The sequence below is a fragment of the Pelecanus crispus genome, chromosome 20 (genome assembly GCF_030463565.1).
Source record: "Pelecanus crispus isolate bPelCri1 chromosome 20, bPelCri1.pri, whole genome shotgun sequence".
NCBI classification, from domain to species: Eukaryota; Metazoa; Chordata; class Aves; order Pelecaniformes; family Pelecanidae; genus Pelecanus; species Pelecanus crispus.
Genome location: NC_134662.1, coordinates 1,641,136 through 1,660,221, shown reverse-complemented (window position 1 = coordinate 1,660,221; position 19,086 = coordinate 1,641,136). Strand labels below are relative to the sequence as shown.

Below are 19,086 nucleotides of genomic sequence, written 5' to 3'. Positions count from 1 at the left end.
ACCGAGGTTGTACCAGACGTCCATCTCCCCGCTCAGGGTCCGGACTTCGATGATTGTCTGGCCCAGGAAGTCGTCAGACTCCCTCTTGAAGCGCTGCTTGACACGGGACTTGATATCGTCGTCTTCATCCCAGACACGGACCTTGATGCGGTCGGAGGAGTTATGGCACTCGCTGGGGAGGCAAGAAGGGGCAAGCCCCAGGATGAGCAGGGAAACCCGTCCAGCCTCTCCACAGCCTCTGTTTCCCTAAACAAGAGGGACCATCCCAGCACCGGGCAGGAACTGGGGAAGAGAGCAGATGTGGGGGTACCAACCCTCCCCAGTGGCTCTGCACCGTGCCCAGGCAGCCCCAACACAGCCTGCATCAGCCCCCATCGCCGGGAGCCAAACCCTCCACGGCACAAAACCAGCACTCCCAGTGACCCCAGCAGCCCTCCTCCACCCTCAGGTGGGGCAGGGTGAGGCTCCCCACCACCCCACAGGGACATGCCGACAGCCGGTGCAGCCCAGCATGACCGCACGTGGCCAGGAAGGGGGACGGAGGGGCCAGGGGTGAACTTACAAATGGAAATTCTCCTCCCAGACCGGGTTGAGATTGCCGTAGATAGTTTTAGTCCTTTTTTTTGTCTTTCCAACCTGGACAGTGACATACGGGTCACTGGAACCCGTCTTATCCTTTGCTTGCAGGCCCTGGGCACAAACGACTGCAGCGCAGCGCAGCACGCCCGCCCATCCACACAAGGCACACGCGTGGCACGCACAGCGGAGAGAACAGAGAGAGGAGTCAGTGCCACAGCCACGCCAGGATCCCCACAACAGGCTCCTTGCGTCCCCCGGCAGAGCCCCGGGGGCTGAAGCTGCTTCACGGGATGAGGGGCTGGAGGGGGACTGGAGCACGCAGCATCTTTGTGCATGGGGACAGCCACACGGTCCCCCACAGCACACGGTGCCAGGCACAGCTGGTGCCTACCTGTGATGCTGATCTTGGCCGACCATTTGGAGGTGCCGTCCAGGACACTCTGCTTCACTGCCTTCATCTGCTGCGTGTGCGTGGTCTTGGTGACCCCAAACACCTCCTGGATCAGCTCAAATATCTCCGGCTTGTTGCGTTCCCGGATCTTCATGCGGTCCTTGAGCACCATGATGATATTCTGGGTCCGGTCCTCCGCTCCATGCTTGGAGCTCTTCTCCGCCGCCCCTGGGAGAGGACACCCATGGGTGAAACGCTGGGGGCAGGCAGCATCCAGGAGAGAGCCGAGAGCTCCCCAAGTCCACCATGCATGAATGAATTCAAACCTGGAGGGGGTCTGCACCCTGCCCAGGACAGATCTGCCCTGCCCGCCACTTCCCCCATGCACAAGGCAGGAGTCCAGCTCTCCCCGGGGCCGCTCCCTCCTCCCTCTCCAAAGCGAGAAGGGATGAGGCTGCAGGCAACGGCTCCTTACTCTGCAGGCAGTCGGCATTGAGCAGGTCCTGGCACTTCTCGTGACACTTGACGCCACACTCGGCGCAGCGCATGCCCTGCCGGGCGATGCCCCACAGCAGCCCCTCGCACTCGTAGCAGTAGGTGGGAGTGGTGGCCGTCCACACCTCAAAGTTGTGGGGTGTCGTGCAGGAGATGGGGTACACTAAGGCTTGCAGGGTCTTCTTGTAAACATGGTTTTTCTGTGCAAGGGCAGAAGAGAGACGGGGAGAAAAGCTCAGGCAACAAACATACAGCAGCTGAGCCGTGCAGCGGGGTGTGGAGACCCCCATCCACAGGTACCGGGCCACATGCAATGTCACCGCTGGGTGCGGACAAGCAGGGCAGAGGACAAACACCACCGTCCCCGGGTGCAGCCGTGAGCATCTTGGCTGCTTTGGCATCACTGGAGGCGGATGCTGGTGTGGCACAGCCCCCACATCTCTGTTGCTGGCCCGGCTGGCTGGGGCTCAGCCCTCCCACCATGACCGCCCCACTCCCCAGCCAACCCCGGCACCTACCAGCTCCTCATTGTTCAACGTGCTGGAGGCCAGCGCGGACGTGATTCCCGCTTTCCTGGACTGGACCAGGGACTGTGGGAAAGAAACACAGCTCCCAGATCTGGCAGAGCACGGGGTGTCCCTCCCACACTCCTCTGGGGTCCCAGTAGCCATAAAACACCTGGGATGGACCCCCCCTCCCAGACAGGGGGGGGTGCTGGCTGCATGGGCTGGCAGTGGGGACAGCCCAGCTCCCAGCGCTGCAAAGTGCCACCCCCCTGTGCCTGGCACCAGCTCAGCAGCCCGCGGCATTCCCTGCTCAGCCCCAACAGGGCAGATCCTCTTGACGTGTCTGAGACCCCTGGCGAGACTGCAGTGGGGGCCACTTACCATTGCCTGCAGGCAGCCAGGGCCGGCGAGAGGGGAATAAAAGGCCATTAGTGCGAGCCACCTCACAGCAGAGCAAGTCCCTTTCCTGCCGGAATGAGTGGGAATCGGGACAACACCAACCCCTCACCCAGCACCGGGCCGGTCCCTGGGGGGCTTCCCACCCCAAGCCACAGCACTGGCTGCAGCCTGCCAAACCCCAGCAGGGAAAGGCAGTGGCCCCGCGTGACCCCCGCACTCTGCCCACCCCATCACCACCCACAACCCAACACCCCGAGACCCTGACACTGACACAGCACAGTGCAGAAGCATCAGCGGCTGCCTGAGCGGGCTGGGGGGCGGAGGGCACCGGGGTGAGGACAGCAAGGGGGGGCAGCGGGATGGGGGAGGGCAGGCAGGTTGGGGACAGGACGGAGACACCCTGGGGAGGGCACAAAGTGGAGGCAGGGAGGTGTAAAGAGAGAGGGGGAAGGAGGCGAAGGGCACCTAATTCTGGGTGCAAAGTGTGTCTGGTTTCCAAAATTGCTGTCTCTTGTCACCAGAGGGGCGACAGCAGAGTGACCCTGTGCATTAGAGCCCAGGGCTGAATGGGACCCCAGCATGGGGACTGGGCTGTAGCGGCACGGCGTGACGACGGTGGGGACAGCAGCACAGGGTCTGTGCACCTCAGAAAAGCCAGCGCTACCCCTCCTCTGGTACACGTGTCCATCTGCCCGGCACCAGCGCGGCCCGAGCTGCAGGGAGCCTGCGGCAGGTGGGACAGGAAGAGACTGGGGACGCAGCACCGGTAAAAAAATGGGAAACCAGACACAGCCCCGGGAAGCCTTGGGCTGATGCTTGGTGTAGGGACAGGGCCCTGGAGCTCCGTTAAAGAGAAGCACCCTCGGGTGGGGAGAGCCCAGCTGTGCCGTCCTCACAGCTCCCCACTGCGAGGGCCAGGAGACCCCCAAAACAGCCTGGGACACCCCCGCCCCCCGCCAGCGGGGCTGGAGGAGGCTGGGCAGGGCTGGCCAGCAGCACCCAAGGGTGCTCTCTCTTTAACCCCTCGGACCGCGCTCACCAGATCGCTGACTAGAGGGAGAGATTTGCGTCCAGGCTTAATGTCGGGCATGCTGTTAATGCAGCGCAGAAACCTTACTGCCGCCCCCCTGTCACCGGGGACAGCCAAGCCAGGCCAGAGAAAAGAAAACAGAAAACACAAGCCATGTTAGAGGCAGCTGGGGAGCAGGGCACGGGCGGGCGGCGCAGTCCAGTGGGGAGTGAAGCCGGCAGCTGCGTGGCACAAGGCATTAGGAGGAACCTCACCAAATCGCTAACTAGGGGGATGGGTTTTCGCTTGCGTATGTCCGGCATGCTGTCTATAATGATCAGCCCGCCACCAGGCCTGCAAGAGAGACGAGAGTCAGCGGGGAAGAGGAAACTGAGGCAGGAAAGGGGCTCCCTGCTATTGCCCCGTGCTCGCTCGGGACTTGGTGGACAGGACTGCAGAGCAACCCCTGGGTGGCCTGGGACCCACCCGTGGGATCCCCATCCCCACCACCACCCCGGCCGGGGTAGGGATCACCGGGCTACAAAGTGGGGGGCAAGGGGACTCTGGCAGAAAACTGCAGTTTTCCCCACGTAAAGATGTTTTGCTTCAGTGGTGTGACAGCGAAACGCAGGAAAAAAGTAGCCTGTGTGGTTTAGCTTTGGCTTTGCAGCATAGAGCGGGAGAGCTGGGGTTTCCCTCTGGGACACAAAAGGTGAGCGCTGAGCTATTCTGCCGCAAGAGAAACCAAGGCAGCGCGGCTGGGACAGAAACGCCGCTTCACAGCCTCCAGCCCTGCCCGCAAGAAAACCCCGGCGTGGTCTGGTGGGTTCTGAAGGAAACCTGCCAGGTTCTGCCTGGGCAAGACCCCCAGCCTGTCCGGGTGAGAGGCCCGGGGTTCCCCATGGCACCGCTCGAGCCCCGCATGGCAGGAGAGAAGCGGGAGCTGCCACGCAGCTCGGTCCCCTCCCAACTCACCTCCTCGCGCTCCCCTTGCAGCAGCTCTCAGGCACACGGAGCGGTGGCATCTCTGCTGGCTCCTCCAAAAGCACCGAGCGACCAGCATTCACCTGGCCCCCCGCATGCCCGCAGCTCGGCAATGCTCCCCCACGCCAGCCCCCCAACAAGCTCGTTAATCGCATCCTAATGAGGAGGGGAGAGCAGCCCGCAAGAACCCCGGCGGGCAGAAAGTACCGGCTTCCCCACATACTCACCCGCCTTTGAACCACAGGGATTTAGCTTCTCCATCGCCGTCCCCACGGGCCTGCAAGACACGGGCCAGCTGTCAGGGGCGCAGTGCTGAGCCCCAGCACGCGTGGCAGCCCTCTCTGGGGCTCGGCGCTGCCGGCAGCAGTGGGTGCCGGCGCTGAGCACCCAGCCGGCACCCACAGCACTGGGGAAGCACGTAAAGGGTTTACGGGGCGGGTGGAGAAAAGCGTGTTCCTAAACTGATGCGGCTCTTCCCAGCAAAGAGCTTGCACTGGGGGCAAAGGATCTTCAAGAGGCTGAGCTGGGCAAGCGGTGGGCAGGCTTCGGCAGAAGGGCTCGGGCTGGCAAAGCGGTGGGGATGGCGGCACCGTGCAGAAATTCAGGGTTTGGGGGACCGGAGAAGCATTGTTGCAAAGTCTCAGCAGGTCCGCACGGACCCGCAGGCAGTTGGAGAGAAGTGCGGGGAAAAGCCAGAGCACAGCAGGGATGGGGTGTGTGCAGGGGCCGTCCTGCAGTGCCACCTCCCTTGCAGGGAGGGGATTATTTTGGGGGAGAAGGGAGGAAAGAGCCAATTATACCTCCCTCATGGGGCAATCCCTGCACACACACACACGCACAGGGAAGGCACACACATTGCTGGGTCGTTCCCGTTGGACATGCTTACCTGCAGGCAGGCTACACCCCTTCCCTGCAGGAAGGGGAGACGCGGGCGCAAGGGCCATGGTGGTGGAGAACTGAAAAGAGAAGCGGTGGGGAGGGGGATCGAAGCCCCAGGGGGCGAATCCAGAGCCAAAACAAAAAGAAAAGATGGAGGATGGAGTCTAAAAACAGAACAAAAAATTGTCAACTCAATACAGGGGAGAGGGCGGAGGGACTCGCACCAGCACACCGCATGCATCACACACCGGGGGAAGGTCCTCAGCACTCCCTGCCCCTCGTGCAGGTCCCACTTGGCGTGAATGGGGTCGCAGGGCCACCACTATTGGGGTCCCCCAGGTCCCCACTGCCCTCAGGGTGCGGGATGTCCGTGGGATTGGGGAGCAGACACGTCTGGAAGATGCCCGAGCGCGGGAAGGGGCCGTGCCCCCAGCCCAGCACGTGGCCAGTGCTGGGACCCGGCAGCGGGCAGCCGCGGGGTTGCTCACCTCCTGCAGCTGCATGCAGACCTTGTTGAAGGCTCTCAGCCAGTTGGCTTTGGCTCGTGCTTTGGGGTCCTGCACCTCCACCTCTGCCGGCTCCCTGCAAGCACACACACCTTGCTCACCTCCCAGCACGGCACTGGGGAGGGGGCAATCAGCCCCCACACCCTGGGCAGGACTGAGGCTGCAATTTAGGGATCCTGATGGGCCTCGAGCTAGTGTGGCCATGGCAAAAACTCCCTCTTGCTACCAGGAAGGACACTGAAAAGGTAGCAAGTCTCGCTGCAAAGGGCAGCAGTCAAGGCAGAGCAATGAGGAGAAGCCAGGAGTTCCCCCTCCCTTGGGAGACTCTGCCCTGGGCACAAGCGATATGGAGGGATCCCTCCAGGAGCAAAGGGTCAGGGGACTGCCAGGGACACAAGCACGTGGATTAAACATCCTTCACCCCTCAACTCCCCAGCAAGATGTCCTCTGGCCGCTTCCCACCACACTGGGACCTCCTGGGGTTAAGAGCTCCCAACGCCCCAGTGGCTCTGAGCCCAGGGGGACCTGCCAGCCTGGACACGATGGTGGTTGTGGGGTTTTTTTTCTCCTCTCTTGCAAAATCAAGACATGGAGGAAAAGAAAATAAAACCTCCAAACATTCCAGCCTCCTGGAGAGCCTGGTGTGACGTGACACTGGAGACTGATGCCCAGAACCAGGCTGGGACGAGGCCGTGGGGAGCTTAGGAGATGAACCTGCCCAAACCGGCCCTGTAGGGCCTTGCCTGTGCTAATATGTGGTCCCCAGCGCTAATCGGGGGTCCCCAGTGCTAATCGGGGGTCCTCAGCGCTAATCAGGGGTCCCCAGTGCCAATCTATGGCCCCCAGTGCCCAGCACGGGACCCCCCAAGTCCCCTGCCTGGAGAACAGGCACCTCAGGCAGACACGAACTAAGGCCACCTTTGCCAGGACTCTAGCCAGCCCTTGGGCCTAAATGTGTTTTTTTTAAAAAAAAGCTCATTACACATTCTTTTAAATTAGATTCCCCAGCTCTGGTCTATAATTTAAACTAAATAAAAGACCAAAAAGACCCATCATGCTACCCCTCTGCGCAGAGCGGTGGTGCTCACCGACCCGTGGAAAAATGGACGTGTTCAATAATTAAAGGCAGAGACCGATACATGAATTATTCACATGCTGTACCAGGGACCTGGCCACCAAATAACTCATCTGTACAGCACAGGAGGCCACAGATGAGCTTTTGCTGGTGGCCTAGGGAGAGGATTGACTCCTGTGAAGGAAATTTCCTCCTCTGACCGTGCCGAGCTCTGGGGTACCCCCTGCATCCAGGGAGCCAATAGCTTGAGCCAGAGGAGAGGAACCGCAGCCCCAAGCCCCCACTTCCCCCCTCCCCAGGTTTGTCCCAGGTTATAAATCTGCACCCCGGCAGCCCTGGCAGGATCTCAAAACGCCTGGAGCTCTGCCCCTGCTTAGCGTGGCACTGGGGGCTAGGCCAGGGCAGCATGCCTAGCCTGGGAGCTACAAGGTGGGCTTCCCCCACCTCGATGCCTCAGGCACCTGGAAAAGCCCAGACACCGCGAAAGGTCCCTGGCGCTGCCCCTTGGCACCAGCGGCACCAGCCCCAGCCCCCGGCCACCTCCAGAGCATCCTCAGTGTCTCCAGGAGCAGTGCCAGCCCAAGGACACTACGGGTCAACATCTCCCTCCTACCTCTCAGCCGGTTTCGGGGGCTCGGGCTCGGGGGCCACCTCTTGCAGGGGAGCTTCGTCCGCTCCCCGCTGGGCCTGGAGGGCCTCTGGGGTTTCCTGGAGAGCAGAGGTGTCCTTCTCCTCTTTCCTCTCCTCTTTCCTCTCCTCCTTCCTCTCCTGCTGCTGCGGCTTCAGCTGTGGGACCAGCTGGGGTTGCTGCGGTTGCTGCTGCTGCTGTGGGACCTGTTGCTGCTGCTGCTTCTGGGGGGGTGGGTAAGCATCGTGCTCGGGGGTTTCGTAGGTGCCCTGCTGCCGCAGGTCCTCCTCCTCCTCCTTGGGGTAGCCTTCCTCGTTCTCGCTGTAGTCCTCATTGAACTCTTCCTCCTCCTCTTCCTCCTCCTCCAGATAGAGGTCATCGTCCTCCTCCTCCCAGCGGGGCGAGTCCTTGCGGTAGCTGACGGAGCTGTGGCAGGAGTGGTAGGAGTCGCCGTCCCGCTCGTCCAGCTCCGAGTCCCGCAGGCTCTCATTCTCGAAGTCCTCGCTCAGCTGGGAGCTGCCCTGGCTCAGCTCGGCTGACGAGGCGTAGCGGCTGCTCCCTGTGGGGCTGCGGGGCCAAGGGGAGACAAGGACAGGGCTCCCGTGGGTCCGTGCCGCGGCATTGCCTGCCCTGTGCTGCCCCAGCCAGAGCCCCCGGCTCCCTGCGCCGCGGGCAGGAGGACGCGCGGCTCCCCCCGGGCACAGCCCTAGGCGAGCACCCGGCTCCTCATCCCAGGAGTCGAAGGCACGGACCCAGGAGACTCCGTGGGCTGGGCCTAGCCCCCCAGGCTGGGCGCTCTCAGGGGGCTGACCTTCCTGCCTGCGCCTGGGCTGAGTGTGGGGACACGGGGGACGGTGTCTGTGCCCTCAGCTCACCCCTGCCGGGCAGGGGGCAGAGCGCAGCCAGGCGGCACCCCCAGCTAGATCCTGCCTCCTGCTTCTGCCAGACACCCCGTCCTACCCCCAACCCGCAGATCCATCGCCCAACCTCTGCCCTGGCATCCCAGCGCTCCCTGCAGACCTCCCAGGCACCCTCTCTCCAAGGACACCCCCTCAACCCCATCGCTCCCCTTAACCACATCATCCCTACCCGGGGGTCCCCTCTCTGCTCTTCCTGCCAGGCCAGACCCCTTCCCACCGCCCCATCTGCCCCACTGGCCCCAGCCCATCCAGCATCCCCCTCTCGCTGCCGCCTGCGCCTGGGAGAGCAGCGGCACAGAGGGGGTCCCTGCGTCCTGGGAGGCTGCCAGGGACCAGGCGGCCGCGGGGCTCCGTGGGGAGAGGCTCACATAAGCAAACATGCAGACAGGACAGGGACATGCCTAGGAAGAGGCCGACACCACATCTCCAGCACCGGCAGCCAGGGCTCAGGGGTGGGCAAGGAGGAAGGGGACAAGGGGACGGGATGGGCAGAGCCCTGGGCCCGGAGCGGCTGCGCCAGGCAGTGGGGAGCCAGGGGACACCGCAGGGAGGAGGGTGCTGGGGGATGCCCAGGCTGGTCCCAGCAGGGAGGGGTACTGGCATCATCCAGGTACTTTGGGAAGGGGGACTTGGGGCACAGGGGTGCAGGGGACACAGCTCATGCCTGGAAACCCCTCACCTCCCCGGCCTGATGCTGGCCAGAGCTGGGAGAGGGGCCCTTGGCACATCATGAGGGTCCCAAATCACCGTGTGAGGCTTTTGCCCAGCCAGGTGCTCCCTGGGAGGTGACCAGAAACGGAGGGTGGCATTTGAGTCCCCGAGGCCCCAGCTCATACCCGCTGGCATGACAGGGAACAGGCAGCAGTGCTGCCAGCCGGTCGCTGTGCTGCTGAGCAGGACCATGGTGCTGGGGCATCGCCCCGCTGAACTGGGGCGCAGCAGCACGAAGGGACGCCTCAGGGCCAAGAGACGCCCGGAGCATCCCCACACTGCTCCTCTGCAAGGCGGTCCGGGGCGGGGAGAGGGGGACCCCACAGCAGCACGAGGCCGCCCTTGCCGGGACTGGTGTTGGCCTCACCACGGCTGCAAGGACCAACCACAGCACTCTGCGACGGCACACGGCACGCGACGAGGTAGCGACCCACCTATCCGATAGGTCTAGGGACCGCCTGCTCTCAAGGGAAGGCTGGCGGCTGGTCCGCCTGCTCGACTCGGAAGCGGACTCAGCGTCGCTGCGTCCGTTTGCGGCAGAGTCTACGCTACCATAGCGTCTGCCGGGGAGGAGAGGAAGATGATCAGCGAGGTTCCGGGTGCCGCGCCGCCGCCACCCACCGCACCCCGGCATCTCCTGCCGCCGTGGGGATGCCGGCAGGGAGGCTCCGTCCTGGAGGACGGGGCTGGCACCTTGGGCTGGATGCTGGCGAGGAACGGGGCCGTGCTGCGACTGTGGGGACAAAGCGCCGGGCAGGTGTCCCTGCCTGCGGCTCTGCCTAGAGCCACGTCTGCGTCCCCAGCCAGGCCACAGCCCGCTGGCTCGGCTCCCAGCAAGGACAGCCAGGCCCTGGGGGTCCTGCAGCCCAGCGAGGACGGAGGGCAGTGACACAAAAGAGCTTGAAAACTTTCCAGTGAGAAGGAAAGGCTTGGGGCCGGCATCATCCCCCTCTTCCTCGCCTCAGCATCCTTCCCTCTGTCACCCACCGCCCTGGGAGCACTGTCCGGGGCGTCACCCCGGGGACCCGCTGGCCTCCGCCGCCTGTGGGCAGGGATTGAGAGAGCAGGTCCCAGGGGGGAGCTGGCTGCGCCAATGCTACCTGATGGGACGCTGGTCTGAGTAGTCCATCTCGTAGCTCTGCATGGAGTCGGTGTAGGAGTCGCGGGAGCTCTGCTGCTGGTGCCTCATGGGGTACTGGTGGACGGAGGCGTTGGGCTGGGAGGTGGTGTAGTACGGCGGTGGGATGCTGTTGCTGGTCTCGCTGCGGTAATCGCTGTCCCTGTCATCCACTGTGCTGTCGGGGTCATCATCTGCAAGGGGCCGCAGTGAGTGGGACAGGGGATGGCCCCGCCGCTGTTGCGGCCAGGGATGCCCCAAATCTGCCCCGCACACGGCACAGCCCCGCTACTGCCACCACCGTGTCCCCACCGCTGTGGGACCATGCTGGGGAGAAGGACCCAGGAAGGGGTGAGGGGCAAGCTGCACGTGTTCCCCTCTGCAGAAGGGAGGTTTGGGGGACAAGGGGAGGGCAGAGGGGGGAAACGGGATATACAGAAGGGGGGAGGAGGAGGACAGGGTGCGGGGACCCTCCCTCTGCCCCACCAATGTCCCGCCACAGAGGCAAAGCCCGAACTGCTCGTTGCCACCACGGCACCCCAAGGGCACAGAGCCTCTTGGTGCCACGTCCCCACCGGCCCGTGTGGACAGCCCTGCCCAGGACAGGGTGCTCGGTGCCTCCGTCCTCACCCAGCACAGAGCCACAGCGCAAGGCCGCAGGCTGGACCCAAGCTCCAGGTCCCCTGAGCCCTGGGCCAGGCTGCGGCACGCCAAAGGGGATGCGCTGGGGACTGCCAGGCTGGGAGGAGAGGAGGGGACAGGATACTTACTCTGCTGTTCTCCCCAGCCAAAATAATTCCAGTTGCCTACAAAAAAAAGGGGCAGAGACAATAAGAATGGAGGCAGCTCCAGGGAGGCAGCAGGAGCTGGCTGGGAGGAACCAGCATCTCCCAGGCACAATGGCACTGAGCTGGGGTGGGGACAGTGCCCCAAGACAGGTTGGGGACAGTGCCCAGGATGGGGCACATTGGCACTGAGCCGGGCTGGGGACCGGCACTGGGGCTGGGCAATGCAGTATCGAGATGGGATGGGGATGGGGCCTAGGGATGGGCACGGTGGCACTGAAGTGCGCTGGGGACAGTGCCCGGGCCTGGGCATGGTGACACTGAGCCGAGCTGGGGACAGTGCCTGGGGCTGGGCACGGTGACACCGACCAAGGCTGGGGACAGTGCCTGGGGCTGGGCACGGTGACACCGACCCAGGCTGGGGACAGTGCTATGGCTGGGCACGGTGGCACTGAACCGCACAGGGGACAGGGCCTGGGGCTGCGCAGAGGCACTGAGCTGTGCGTGGCCCTGGCATCATTACAGAAGGGGAAACTGAGGCACGGGTTGGGACAAACCAAGCTGCCACCCCAAATCCCCAGCCCCCTCCGCCAGTGCCCCCACCGAGCAGCCCCCTCGCCAGCCTCGCTGCCCCTCACCCAGGCTCTTCGGGGGACCGTCCTTACCAGCCCCATTGCCATGCCACCCCACGCCCCTCTCCCCCACGGCTCAGCCCCACGGGAGGGCTCACACACTGTGGGGCAGGGAGACAGCAAAGAAAAAACAGCAGACACGGGAGGGAGGATGGGAACGGGGACGGGGACAGGGTGTGGGGTGACGTTGAGCCCCACTTGGGTTGGGGTCCAGCACCCCAAGGCAGGCACGCACCCCGCTCCCTGGGGTGCAGGGACCCGGGGGGACGCAGCAGTGGTGGGGTCCCGCAGCGGGGCAGGGACAGGGCAGCACTTACAGCACTGGGAGCTGTGAACGGGCAGAGGCTTTTCCTGCTCCTCCGGGAAGGCATACTGGGGAGAGACAGGCCAGTGAGGGCTGCCTGCTCGCAGCACCGCTGCTGCCTGCCCAGCCCTCGCCCCGCGCCTGACTCTGCACCAACTTACATCGTCCTGGTCCCGCATGGCATTGAGCTGCTCCAGCTTCTTGGCCCAATACCTGGCCTCCTCCTCGGGGATATCTGCAAGGGCAAAGACCGCGATCGGTGCGCAGACCCCCCACCAAAACAGCCCCCCAGCTTTTGGGGCTACAGGATCAGATGGCCAGCCCCAACGCCGAGCCCCATGAGCATCCCTGGGGCTGGGGGCAAAGAAGGAAGGATGCACCCCGGTCCTGGGGTGCCCAGGGATGGTACCCACCCAGTGGCAGCTCGAAGCGGGTGTCAAGGAGGATACGGTGGAACGTGGGGTCCTTGGTGCCCGAAATCTCGTTGTCGGTCATGATGACCTGGGAGTCGAGCGTGAGCCATTCCCCAGGGCCCTCCTGCGGGGCAGAAATGGGGGTGAGGAGAGCTGCCAGGGACCCCCTCTCCCCAGACAACCCCATGCATGCAGGGTCTGGCCCCAAGCAGGGTCCAGCCCCAAGCAGGGGTGGGGAAAGCTCTGCCCCCCCCGCAGGACAGCCAGGGGGGGTGACTACCCGTCCCTTAGGGTCCGGCGGGGGGATGGACGTGCCTGGCTCCCTACCTCATTGGACTGCCGGATGGTCCGGAGCGGGATCCACACCGTCCCCACCATGGTGTCCCAGATGAGCCCCTTGTTCCACACCTCCACCGTCAGGCCCAGGTCCAGCCGGCTGATCTCGCTGGGGAGCGGGGAGAGGCGGCAGCTCAGCAGCCCCCCCGGGGCCCCCCCAGCCCCCTCGGCCCCAGGACTCAGGTGAGCCCCCCAGGGCTGGGGTCAGGGGCAGCACCGGCAGCGGTGAGGGTCGGGGGGAGCAGCAGGGGTGGGGGACCGCGGGGTGGCCCCTGGACACTCACAACATGAAGTCCTGCTCCCAGGAAGGCAGGTTGCCCCGCACCGCGATGGTCGTGCTCTTGACATTTTGCACCTTCAGCGTCACGTAGGTGTTAAACTTCTCTGTGGGAGCAAGCAGAGGGTGAAGCGGCCCCCGGTGCCCCCCCACCCCAGCCACGACCCCACCCCCTGCACACCCCTCACTGCCACCCTCCCGTGGGGTCCTCCCACACTGCCCTCAGCACCCCAGCCCCCGTCGGCCAGGCAGGATGGACCCTTGGCTGCCAGCCCCTCCGTCCTGCCCAGGCACCCCCATCTCTGTGTGTGCTCCCTCCCCTTGCCAAACGATGCCTCCAGAGCTGAGGGTGCGCCTGGAGCCCCCTCGCCACCCCCCAGCCCTTCCTCTGATCCTGCCACATCCAACCAGCCCGAGAGCCGAGCCCCCCCAGGTGGGCAGGCAGGCGGGGGGCTGCTTACCTTGAGGCCCGTCGAACTTGGCCTTTTTAACTGCGGGGACAGAGAGGGAGGGAAGAGATTCAGCCCGAGAGCCCCGTGCAGGGGGCTGGGGAGACCCCCACCCCCTCGGCACCCTGGTGGGAGGACCCCAGGCCTGCCCCCCACCCCATCCCCGGCTGCAAGGTGGGGGAAGGCTGCGGGGTCCCTCCTGCTGGTGTAAATCAGGAGTCCCCAACACCAGCTATGAGGGAGGGGGATCAGGCATGAGCTGGAGATGGGCACCAGAGGGGAGCAAAGCTGCCCCCCCCCCCAGAAAAAAAACCCTGCCACTTTGGGACAATGAAACATCTCCTTGCAACCCCAAAGGACCAGCTTCATCTGCTGAGGGGGCATTTAACCCCCCTCGCCCCCCCTGCTTCTTCATTTGGACCATTTGGGGAAAGGGACGATGTTACCATACACATCCCGGAGGGAAAGGGGGGTTCGGGGGAACCTTCCCCCACCTCCAGTCCCTGCCGTGGGGCACAGGCCCAGCAGCGCCAGGCTCTCAGCATCTCCCAAACTGCTGACCCAGATTTCATACAGGAAAATGGGGGGCGGGGGGGAAGGGAGGGAGAACCTGTAACCCTCCCGTGCCCCACGTCACCCCCCGCTCCACTGTGGTGGGGAGCCCCAAAACCCCAGCCCTGTCCCCTCCCGGGGGCATCAAGGCACTGGTTCCCATCCTGCCCATCGGGGACCTCTCCCAGTATGCGGGGGTGGGGGGGGTGGCATGGGGCTGGATCCTGCTCAGCACCATGAGAACAAACACCCCTGATCCTGGCTCATCCCCCCCAGCTTTACACCAGTGCTGTGAGCGGGAGGCGCGGGGGGGTGGTACCCGGGTTTTGCCCGCAGTGGGGAGGCAAACGGGCAGCTGGGCAGAGCCAGGTACCAACACTGCCGATGCCAGGGGGTGGTGGGGCTGAGGGGCGTCCTCGGCGCTCGCGGGAGGGGAGCGGGTGGGGAGGGAATGACACAGCACCCAGAGAATGGTTAAATGACGCGGGTGCCAGCGGGTGGAGGACCAACGTGACCGAGGAGGGATGAAAATAGCCCTGGCGATATCAAAGGTAATTTGATTTCAGAGACGTGCCACTCGCCAGCCGCTTATCACCCGCCGCCAGCGCCGGAGGGGCCGCGGGGGCTGCCGCCAGCTCCACGTGCCCAGCGCGGATCGGAGGAGGCGACATGGCACGAGCAGCCCCCACCTGGCCCCGGGGTACCACTGGGGAAACTGAGGCAGGGGGGAATTGTTGGCTCAGCCTCGGCACGCCGCTCAGAAAATAACCGGGGATCCTTCGGCTTGGCCGCCTGCCCTGTCCCGCCGAGAGCGTCAGGCGGCTCTTTGCGGCGACTTTGCCCGAAGGAAGGTCGCCAGCCACGTCACTGGCAGCCGTGTTCCCAGGGAATCACAGGACCCCGGGAGCCGCAGCTTTGCTCAGGGATGGCGGGGTTCATGCGTGGGGGGTTGGTTCGAGGCCAGGCACGAGGCTCTGGGATCCCAAAGATCCCCTAGCGTCACCGGGTCAGGAGCCCGGGGCACCGCGTGGGGACCGTGTATTATAATATTATATATATCTCACATATATATTATAGATAATGCATTATTTTATATATTATATATAATTCCTTGTTGTTGCTGCTATTATTATATTACCATACAGTATTTGGTACCAGGACCTGCCCCTGGTGCGTGCTGGAGCTGCACAGGGACCCCCGGCATCGGAGCTCGCCCCGGCCCCAGCCGCACCCGCCGGGGCCAACCGCTCTCCACCAGCCGCTGCCTCCGAAACGGGAGAGCAGAGGAAGGAAAAGCTCCAAAAATACCCGAGCTGACAGGAACAAACAATTATCCGGGGAACACGTGGCTCTCCTGGCTGTCATCTACTGCTGGGGAGAAGTCCTGCTGCCACCATCTGCGGCTGCCGGCCCCGAGCGGGCCGCGCTGCCCTCCCGCCCGCCCACGGCTCCCCAGAGCCGGCGCAGGGGTGGGGGGTCCCAGGGTGCCACCCTTGGGCTGAATTCAAGCTGAGGCCCCAGGCAAGGAGCTGGGCACAGCGGGACCCCCGTGGGCGCTGGGGACCCCCAGGACAGGCGGAAGAGCCGAGGTGCTTCCCAGGCTGGCAGAACCGGCCTCCTCCCGGGGGGTGCTGGCCAGTTGGGGAAACTGAGGCAGGAGGCAGCTGGCAGGGATTGGATGGGCAACGGCGTAAAAACTAGGCTGGGCTGTAGGCGTCTTGCAACAGGCCTGTCTGTCTGTCCACCCATCCCTCTGTCCATCCATTCACCTGTCTGTCCATCCACCCATGTCTCTGTCCAGCCATCCTTTGACCATCCATCCGCTCCCTCCCTCCCTCCTTCCGTCCATCCATCCATCCATCCGTCCATCCATCCATCCATCCGTCCATCCGTCCATCCATCCCCTCCCTCCGTCCATCCACCCCTCCGTCCATCCACCCACCCCTCTGTCTACCTGCTCACGTCTCCCCACCCCTCCATCCATCTGTCCCTCCGTCTCTCCATCTGTCTCTCCGGATGCCCGTCCACCCGCCCGTCCATCTGTCTGTCTGCCTCGCGCCACTTCAGACACCGCCCTCCCGGCCACGCACCCGTCCCCACTCACCCCACACCTCCCAGGGCCGCTTCAGCGCCTGTCGCCGGGCGCATCCCTGCGGCACGAAGCCCTCGGGGGCTGCGGCGGCCCCGGCGCCCGGGAGGGGCAGGGGAAGGCTGGGGGAGGCTCCGGGGTGGCACCTCCGCCCCTGGGACCCCAAAAATAGGGCGACAAAAATAGCTGCCCCCAGCGAGCGGTGACGGGGCGGCGGGGGAAGCCCCAACCCGCCGGGAGCTGTTTCTCACCACCCGCCCCCGGCTTCACCGAGGGTGTCACCGCGTGTGACAGCCCCTTAAACGGGAGCATCCAGGCAGCCCTGCCCCCCCGGGCGGGGGCCCCAAATCTGGGGCTGGCCGGTGGCCAGCGGGGGGCACGGCTGCCGGCCCCCCGGGGAGCAGCCCCCCGGGAGAGGGGGCTCTGGCAGCACCGGAGGGACCAGGGCAGGGCGGGGGGTGGGAGGGGGCACAGCCCCCCCGTCCCGCTGAGCTCAGGCTGTGGGGGAGCCCCCATTTTCCTCCCCGTTTCCCCCGGGAGGGGACACCGGTGGGGGAAGCCCAGGCACCCCGCGCCCCACCTTGTCCCCAGTTGCCCCCCTGCCACCTCCTCCCCGCCACCCCCGGGACCCCCGGTGCCACCCGCTCCCCATCGCGGTGCCGCAGGGCCTGGGGAGGGGGGAAGGGACCCCCCCAGACTTCCCCCCCCCCCAGACTGACCGGAGGGGCAGGAGGGGTGTTCAGGTGTTGGGGGGGGGAGAGGCAGGGGGATTTGGGGGCGTACAGGGTTTGGGGGGGGTGGAGGTGCTCGGGGATAGGCGACGCTTGGGAGTGGGGGTTTGGGGGGGCTGGGGGTGGGGATCGGGTGTTCAGGGCTTTGGGGGGGAGAGGCAGGGGGATTTGGGGGTGTACGGGGTTTGGGGGGTGGAGGTGCTCGGGGATAGGCGACGCTTGGGAGTGGGGGGGTGTTGGGGGGGGCTGGGGGTGGGGATCGGGTGTTCAGGGGTTTGGGGGGGAGAGGCAGGGGGATTTGGGGGTGTACGGGGTTTGGGGGGTGGAGGTGCTCGGGGATAGGCGACGCTTGGGAGTGGGGGGGTGTTGGGGGGGGCTGGGGGTGGGGATCGGGTGTTCAGGGGTTTGGGGGGGAGAGGCAGGGGGATTTGGGGGTGTACGGGGTTTGGGGGGTGGAGGTGCTGGGGGATAGGCGATGCTTGGGAGTGGGGGGGTGTTTGGGGGGGCTGGGGGTGGGGATCGGGTGTTCAGGGGTTTGGGGGGGAGAGGCAGGGGGATTTGGGGGCGTACAGGGTTTGGGGGGGGTGGAGGTGCTCGGGGATAGGCGACGCTTGGGAGTGGGGGTTTGGGGGGGGCTGGGGGTGGGGATCGGGTGTTCAGGGGTTTGGGGGGGGAGAGGCAGGGGGATTTGGGGGTGTACGGGGTTTGGGGGGTGGAGGTGCTCGGGGATAGGCGACGCTTGGGAGTGGGGGGGTGTTGGGGGGGGCTGGGGGTGGGGATCGGGTGTTCAGGGGTTTGGGGGGGAGAGGCAGGGGGATTTGGGGGTGTACGGGGTTTGGGGGGGTGGAGGTGCTCGGGGATAGGCGACGCTTGGGAGTGGGGGTTTGGGGGGGCTGGGGGTGGGGATCGGGTGTTCAGGGGTTTGGGGGGGGAGAGGCAGGGGGATTTGGGGGCGTACAGGGTTTGGGGGGGGTGGAGGTGCTCGGGGATAGGCGACGCTTGGGAGTGGGGGGGTGTTGGGGGGGGCTGGGGGTGGGGATCGGGTGTTCAGGGGTTTGGGGGGGAGAGGCAGGGGGATTTGGGGGTGTACGGGGTTTGGGGGGGTGGAGGTGCTCGGGGATAGGCGACGCTTGGGAGTGGGGGTTTGGGGGGGCTGGGGGTGGGGATCGGGTGTTCAGGGGTTTGGGGGGGGAGAGGCAGGGGGATTTGGGGGCGTACAGGGTTTGGGGGGGGTGGAGGTGCTCGGGGATAGGCGACGCTTGGGAGTGGGGGGGTGTTGGGGGGGGCTGGGGGTGGGGATCGGGTGTTCAGGGGTTTGGGGGGGAGAGGCAGGGGGATTTGGGGGCGTACAGGGTTTGGGGGGGGTGGAGGTGCTGGGGGATAGGCGATGCTTGGGAGTGGGGGTTTGGGGGGGCTGGGGGTGGGGATCAGGGGCTTGGGGACAGCTGCGGGGCGCGGGGGGGACGCGCTGCGGGCGGGGCTGCTTCGGAATGCGGGGGGCTGGGTGCGCGGGGGGGGTGCTCGGGGGTAGGCGTGAGGGGTGGGCGTGTGGGGGCGGCGCTTGGGGTGGGGGGATTTGGGGAGAGAAGGGGGGGCGGACGGGTGGGGGCGTTGGGGGGGTGGGTATGCGGGGGTCTGCGTTTGAGGGGGGGTGGGGAGAAATGCGGGGGGGGGGGAGGGGGAAAAAATGGGGTGGGGGGGGGTCCGGAGGTGCGGGGGGGGGAGCCCCCTCCCCACGGCGGGGGGGGGGAACCCTGGGCGGGCGCGGGGTGCGCCCACACCCCACACACCCCCCCCCCCTCCCCGCTTCCCCACCCCCCACTCCAGGGTCCGGCGCCGCGCGCGCGCCCCCGCCGGTTCATTCATAAATCCACGCGCCGGGGTTTTTTTTGTGAATGAAACCGTTCCCACGACCCCGCCATCGCCGGGATACCCGCTGCCAGGAGGGGCGGGGGGGCTCGCTGCCCCGGTACCGGGGCAGCGAGCCCCCCCGCCCCTCCTGGCAGCGGGTATCCCGGGGCTAGCCCACCGCCCCCCCCCCCCGCGTCGTGTCCCCTTGTCCCCCGGTACCTCCGACGCAGAGCAGCGACATCGTCCCGGTCGCGGTCCCGGTGCCGGTGCCGGTCCCGGGGGCGCGGGGTCCGCTCGCCACCGCCTCCCCGGTTGGCTAGCGAGCGGCCATCTTGCTTCAGCACCGGGGACAGCTCCTGACGTCAGCCCCGCCGCCCCCGCCTTAAAGGGGCCGCCGGGCGCCGCCCCCCCCCCCCCCCCCCCCGCACCCAGGGGTGGAGGGTGGGGGCGAGATGGTTTTAGGGGGGG

The 19,086-nt window shown here is 65.7% G+C and overlaps 1 protein-coding gene across 1 annotated transcript in view; it reads right to left on the bottom strand.

The window, feature by feature from the left end:
* The window catches only part of UNC13A (unc-13 homolog A), a 36,140-nt gene extending 17,281 nt beyond the window's left edge, over nt 1-18,859 (bottom strand). The window contains exons 1-20 of the mRNA XM_075723838.1: nt 18,838-18,859; nt 13,408-13,437; nt 12,954-13,053; nt 12,661-12,778; nt 12,334-12,457; nt 12,082-12,155; nt 11,934-11,988; nt 10,970-11,005; nt 10,183-10,393; nt 9,517-9,642; nt 7,437-8,018; nt 5,731-5,824; nt 4,591-4,640; nt 3,410-3,497; nt 2,353-2,358; nt 1,984-2,055; nt 1,446-1,665; nt 971-1,198; nt 563-704; nt 3-172 (exon numbers count right to left, since the gene is read on the bottom strand). Coding sequence (XP_075579953.1) covers nt 3-172; nt 563-704; nt 971-1,198; nt 1,446-1,665; nt 1,984-2,055; nt 2,353-2,358; nt 3,410-3,497; nt 4,591-4,640; nt 5,731-5,824; nt 7,437-8,018; nt 9,517-9,642; nt 10,183-10,393; nt 10,970-11,005; nt 11,934-11,988; nt 12,082-12,155; nt 12,334-12,457; nt 12,661-12,778; nt 12,954-13,053; nt 13,408-13,437; nt 18,838-18,859 — 2,548 coding nt within the window. The remainder of the gene's footprint in view (nt 1-2; nt 173-562; nt 705-970; nt 1,199-1,445; nt 1,666-1,983; nt 2,056-2,352; nt 2,359-3,409; nt 3,498-4,590; nt 4,641-5,730; nt 5,825-7,436; nt 8,019-9,516; nt 9,643-10,182; nt 10,394-10,969; nt 11,006-11,933; nt 11,989-12,081; nt 12,156-12,333; nt 12,458-12,660; nt 12,779-12,953; nt 13,054-13,407; nt 13,438-18,837) is intronic.
* Between the last annotated feature and the right edge of the window lie 227 nt (nt 18,860-19,086).